General features: G+C 31.5%; 1 protein-coding gene across 1 annotated transcript; it reads left to right on the top strand.

Annotated features, from left to right (window-relative positions):
• Positions 1-5228: 5228 nt before the first annotated feature.
• Positions 5229-6301, top strand: LOC130951356 (11 kDa late embryogenesis abundant protein-like). The gene is made up of 2 exons (XM_057880007.1): positions 5229-5400; positions 5914-6301. Exons 1-2 carry the CDS (start codon positions 5293-5295, stop codon positions 6214-6216), a joined length of 411 nt encoding a protein of 136 aa, XP_057735990.1. The 5' UTR covers positions 5229-5292; the 3' UTR covers positions 6217-6301.
• Positions 6302-6808: the final 507 nt, after the last annotated feature.

The raw sequence follows: 6808 nt of genomic DNA, 5'->3' as shown, positions 1-6808 counted from the left end.
TCATTTGATGAGGATCTGGCACCTTTCAAAAAAGAGGATGACCCCCTGAAATATGAAGAAGCAGAATCTGATGCTTAGTTTTGCTCTTTGCTGCCTCTAAAGGATCTCTATTATATTGCCTCTGAGTTTGGAACTATGATACTGTTTTAATTTATTTTGAACTTTATTTTCTGTGAATGACTGTAATAACTTTAATTTTGGTACACTCTTTGATATGCATAACTTAATATTATGGCTACATTATTGGATATTTGTGCTTGTAGGTATCCCTCCTTAATGTCAAAAGAGGGAAAAAGCATAAAAATAAATTGGTTTTGAGCTCTGTTTCAATTTGTTTTTATCTTGCTCTAATTTGTCTCCTATGTCTCTTGATTAAAGTATCTGAACATGTGGCTAATTGGATTATAATTTTACCAAAGGCATAAAAATGAATTGGTTTTGAGCTCTGTTTTAATTTGTTTTTATCTTGCTCTAATATGTCTCCTATGTCTCTTGATTAAAGCATCTAAACATGTGGCTGATTGAATTATAATTTTTTTCATGTTTTGAATTGGATTACTAATTTTTTGTTGGATCAGTTTTTGTATATATAGTTGAAATTCTCTGCCTTAATTTTAAGGAATAACATGAAGCAATTATTTATTACAATTTTATTCTGTTTAAAGGATTCATAATTTTTGAAAATTTTAATTTGAATCACTTTTGCCTGATCAAAGGAACACATGTCTTATTTGAACATAGGGATTACCTCTATGAATATATTATTTTACTCAGGTTAATCAAAGCACACATTAAGGAGGAGCATGGTGATCAGAAGAGAGGGGAAGCATCATCAAAAGGAAGTTTCCTCTCCTAATCTCTTTCAATTTATTTTAATAATGTTTGTCATCAAGGAGGAGATTGTTGAGTTCGAAAAACTAATATTCAATTAAAATAATGAACAAACATTATTAAAGAATTATTAAGTATTTATATGATTGCGTTAGGCTTGCATGCAGGAAAATAAGTTTTGGAAACATGACCCAAATAATTCATACACTTTGGTTTATCAAAGTTAAGCCAAGTCCAATCACAAACCCATAAACCAAGTATGAGGAATTAAAGAAATAAATCCAAGAGACCACAAGCTTTATACAGTTACTCCCACTTTTGGTCACTTGAATCCCAAATTCATTTCAATTAATTCCATTGAAATTTTCACCGAAAGCCAAAAAGTCCTCTCTTCTCCCTCCTCTCTCTTCACTTCAGTCACATCACTCACTTAGAAAGAAAGAAAGAAAGAAAAGGAAAGTGCAGAGACTATAGAGTTTTGAAGGACAAAAAGCTTGTTACCAAAATGAAACAAGAAGGAAGGGCTATAACCAAGAAGCTAGTCACTCACGGCCAGACCATATCAAAAAGCATCTTCCTTCATTTGTGCTACACCAAGAAACGAAGAAGAAAATCAACAAAGTCTCAAGCACAAAAAGAAGCAACCATGAAAAAGGTGAGGCCAACCACGGTATGAAGAACATCAACGCTCAAAATAAAAACTTGGGGCCAAAGTCAAGTTCAACGGTTAAGATTGAAAAAGTTTGAAGAAAAAAGATGAGAGAAAAGGTGAGTTGCATGCAACATAGTCAGTTTTCTCTCTCCTCTCTGCTGAAGCCACTGCAAGTCTCTAATGATGGAGAAGAATACAGTGTTAAGGTTGAACGTAATTCAACCTTAGAAGCTTCACTCTTCTATATTAAAGGTGAATGGCCAATGGTTGAAGACAAGGAGAGTAAGTAAAAAGCACAGAGTTCATTCTCATAGCTACCCAAACTATTTGAGTTCTTCTCCTTTATGAAGTTCATTTAATATTTTCTTTTTTTCAGTTTAATCTATCTGAGTCTCATTTAAAAAGGCAAATATGGTGAGATTTGTAAGAAAAAGCCAATAAAAAGTAAAAGCAGTGAGTTAAACTAGGACAAAAAGTCATAAGATGTCTCAGAGGTTCTTTGTACATCTTTCTGTTTTGTTTCATGATCCTGTGGGGATTCCTTTGCAAGTTGGGTTAGCACTTTGTGGTTGAATGCTAGATTAAGGCCTAGTCAAATTTAGATTGGGTTAGAATATGAATTTGTCACAGATAGGATTGGGTAGATCCTAGGAAAGAACTGTTGATTTTAATTTGTTTAAAGATAGTAAAATTTCGTCAAAATTATGATGTAGACTGGATGTAAGCTACATGGTACTAAGTTGTTGAACCTGGATACATATGAATGTTATTCCTTCTTCTTTACTTCACTTCTGTTTCTATTACTCTGGAGACAAAATGAAAATGTCTCTCAACTCATCACGGGATAAAAGTAAAAATATCTTCTGAGATTTTTTGAAAAAGCAAAATTTACAATCAGCAGAAAAAGAAGCTAAAATTCAACTCTCCTTCTCTTATTTACTGATAATCATCAATCTTATATTTATCTTGAACCAAATAAATATTGATATATAACTTAATTTTATACATTTTATACTAAACATAATACAAAAACTTAATTTAATCTTTGTCTCGCAATCTTGTCGTTTAGTTTTAATTTTTCTTCTAAACACAACTTAAGAAACTTAGGTTAATTAACCATTAGTTTTCAAAATAAATAGGTTGACTTGGTTAGCATATTCTTTTTTTTAAGAATATTTTTAATAATATTTTATTAATATAACATAAATATCTTAAGTTCTAACTTAAATATTTCAAATTTTATTGCTCACAATATTTTTTAATCTGACTCATCAAGGACTAATCTCAATTTTCAATTCAATACTCAATTAAAATACAAAATTTGACCCAACATTTCTTTTTAGTTTTAATTAAAAATAAACAATTAAGAAAAAAGTAAATGAACTAGTTCATTTAATCCCACAAGCTTCGAGGTCAAATCTCTATTTTGAAAAGTTATATATATTTAATCAATCATAATATTTGTAAATAAAAAAAATTAGTAATTGATATTTGATATAAAATATATATTTAAATATAAAATATACATTAAAATAAATTAAAAAATATATATAAATATATAATAATTAATTTTTATACATTCATAATATTTTTTATATAAATTTAATTGTAATATATATTAAAATAATAATTTTATACATATATTAAAGAGTATATATTCATTTTGGTCCTTAAAAAATTTCAGATCAAACACTTTAGTCCCCAACTAAAATTAATTACTCGATTGGTCCCTAACAATTAACTCTGTTAGTCACTTAGGTCCTTTACTCCGTCAACTCTAACGGAGGACAAAATAGTCCCTGACAACTCTAATAGGGAACAAAACGGTCCCTGATCTCCTCTGTTCAAAAATGACACTGTTCTCTCACAATTTCTATCATATCTCGCATAACACTAACAGTCTAATACTGTAACTTGAAGCTACATAATGCACACTCAATAACTTTAATGTTTATAAAGAAAAAAATTCTCAACTTGTTCTCAACCAATTCATACTCAGGAAACTAATGACTATGTCTCTCAACTACCTGTCGTCTTCGATGGATCCTATAAATCTAGAGAGTAAGTCTGATTTGTTAAGACTCGTCGTCGTCGTTGTCATCTCCCTCCTCCTCTACCCTATCATCTCCATGACACCACATTGTCCACCACTCCGATTGCTTCCTTCACCTTCTTCTCCGAACCAATGTTCAGTAATTGCTTCAGTTTCCATATGAGCGGCAACGGCAATATTGCTCGTTGTACTGATAGCTTGGATGTGAGGTCGAAACTGTCTGCCAACTTAGACTACGAAAAAGAAAGAATGAAGCACTCGATGTCTATTTCAAATGAGAATTTGGATATGATGTTGAAGGAGAATCTTCTCATGATGTCCTAATGTCCAACAATCTATATTGCTTGCCAGAGAGTGGAGAAAGGCGTGCCTTTAGGGTAGTTGTGGAACTTGGTCTTGAGGATGTCGTGGATGTTGTCGGAGTTAGAGGTGATGTTATTGAAGACGTGGAAGTGGATGCTTCTGGTGGGTAAAGTGCAGAGGAGGTGGATGTACCAGTCACAAAGATTTAGTAAGTGTGTGGTCCATGACATGTTGAAGTAGATGCGACACGTGTGGCAATTACACTATGGCTTAATCTTGGAACTAAAGAGGAGGAAGAAAAAAATGAAAAAAAAACTGTGAATGTGAAGAAGGAGAGTATGAATATTAGGGTTATGCGAGATATGATAAAAATTGGAGAAGAACACTGTCGTTTTCGAATAAAGGGGTCAGGGATCATTTTGTCCTTTGTTAGAGTTGTCAGGGACCATTTTATCTTTCGTTAGAGTTGACGAAACCAAAGACCTAAGTGACTGACGGAATTAATTGTTATGGACCAATCGAATAATTAATTTTAGTTGAAAACTAAAATGTCTGATTTAAAATTCTTTAAAAACCAAAATAAATAATCTGACTCAGCAAAGACTAATCTCAATTTTCAGTTCGATACTCAATTAAAACAAAATTTGACCTAAAATTTTTTTTAGTTTTAATTAAAAATAAACAATTAAAAAAATAAATGAATCAGTTCATTTAATCCCACAAGCTTCCAGGTCAAATCTCTATTTTAAAAATTTATATATATTTAATCAATCATAATATTTGTATATAAAAAAATTAGTAATTGATATTTGATATAAAATATCAAATATAAATATAAAATATATATTAAAATAAATAAAAAAATATTTTTATTTATATATAAATATATAATAATTAATTTTTATACGTTTATAATATTTTTTATATAAATTTAATTGTAATATATATATTAAAATAATAATTTTATATATATATATATTAAATTATATAATATTACATTCACAAAAATAATTATTTTTTATATTAACAATATAAATAATTATATAAAATTAAATATTACTAGATCCAGATGACCGTATAAAATAATTTACAAATATATCAAAAGTATACTCTTTTTATATTTAGTATTAGTATATAATTTTCTAAACTGGTACAAGTGTACAACCCTCCACACAAACTTAAACAGCTAATCCCTAATCTATTCTCCTTCTCGTAACTTCACATGTAGGTAAATTGCCTAGATACACACGTCAGTTTAGTGTCAAATAGTGACTCAATTGCCTCTACGATATTTGCCACGTGTCACTTCTGGACACTTGTTGAAAAAGAGAGTGGGTCACTTCACTTTATTTAAAGGCATGCCACAATGCCATGCCTGAACCAAATATATCGAAACAAAAGAAGATCAGACATTAAGAAAAATAAAACCGAGTGTTGAAGAAAAGTTGAGAAAATGCAGGCAACAAAGAAAGCAGTAGAGAACGTTAAGGAAACTGCAGCCAACGTTGGCGCCTCTGCCAAGTCTGGCCTAGAGAAGACCAAGGCCACTGTAACGGAGAAGGTTTTTCTTTTTTTTTCCTTTTATTTCTTCAATTATTTTCTAATTAATAATAAAAATAATTTTTTTTAATTGATTGATCCATCCCCTCTTGAATGAATTCTACCCACTATATATATCCTTGCTTCTTCCCTTTTTATTCTCCGAATTGTTATCCATACTGTTATTATTATTATTGAAGATAATGATGATAACGATGATCATGATGATATTGTAGAGAATGTTCAAAGAGAATGCTCAAATGAAACGAAAATTGTCACATGATGCAAAGTTAAAAGTCGAATGATGTAAATGATTTGACACAACAAGTAATTTACATAAAAATAATTACACATGAATTTCTATTTTTCTTATGCATTTTTTTTTTTGACAATCTTTCTACTTTTATGCTTATGGTTTATTAGATGAATTTAATACATTGAGAGAACATATCTTACTTGAACATTGTTTCAAATTTGGAACTAACAGATGTGTCCTTTTTGTTTTTGTTTTGCGTGTGGTTCAAACTTTCAATAGGCTGAGAAGATTTCAACTCATGATCCGATACAGAAGGAGATGGCAACACACAAGAAAGAAGAGAAGATCCAACAGGCAGACATGGAGAAGCATGAGGCCCGCGAGCACAACGCTGCTGCCAAAATGTCCGCCATGGCTGGCCACATGGACCGGGCTCCGTACAGCACCACTGGGCCTGCCACTAAGTCCACTGATGTAAATGGGCCTGGGTCTGAGCCTGCTGGTGATGGACAACCAATGGCACGACCAACTACAGGCATGGGTGCAACCGCCGCCCATGGAAAAGGGTCTAACTTCAATTGAAATTACTTAATAAGTGTGAATCTGTAATTAGGCTGCTGCCTTTGTGACTTGTTTCATTGTTTAGTTTGTGTAGCCCTTAGTACTATACTACTATGTCACATATCTTGTTTGCCTGTTTATTATGTTTCAGTTTCTGTTTAGTTTATAACTCTGTTTCAATAAATTGAAGTGTGTTGTTAAAGAGCACTCCTGCTGACAGTTGCGTTTTCTCTTCTTTTCTTTTTTTTTTTTTTTCCTCTATAAATAACATGGTAACGGGTAAACGTTTCCACAAAGATGAAAATAATTTGAAAATGTACAAAGCCAATCAACTGCATTTTAGGATTAACTTTATTGAAAATCTTTGAGAAGTTAATTAACTTCCGCGTGAACTTATCTTCAAGGACAAAGAAAATGTCACTTAAGAACTGCAAAATCATGGCACAGTAGAAGACTGGTCGCTGAGAGTACGAATACTTAAAAGGTCACGAAGTTGATTCAACGCTCTTGGATTACGGGGATCAAATTTTTTGCTATTTAATTTGCTGCTACGGGAATGTGTATATTGAATTATTGATGAACCGATGAGGCCATAACAGGCAATAGCAATCAA

Source organism: Arachis stenosperma, chromosome 9 (genome assembly GCF_014773155.1).
Source record: "Arachis stenosperma cultivar V10309 chromosome 9, arast.V10309.gnm1.PFL2, whole genome shotgun sequence".
NCBI classification, from domain to species: domain Eukaryota; kingdom Viridiplantae; phylum Streptophyta; class Magnoliopsida; order Fabales; family Fabaceae; genus Arachis; species Arachis stenosperma.
Note: the sequence above shows the minus strand (reverse complement) of the source record. Positions and strands in the feature narration are given on the sequence as shown.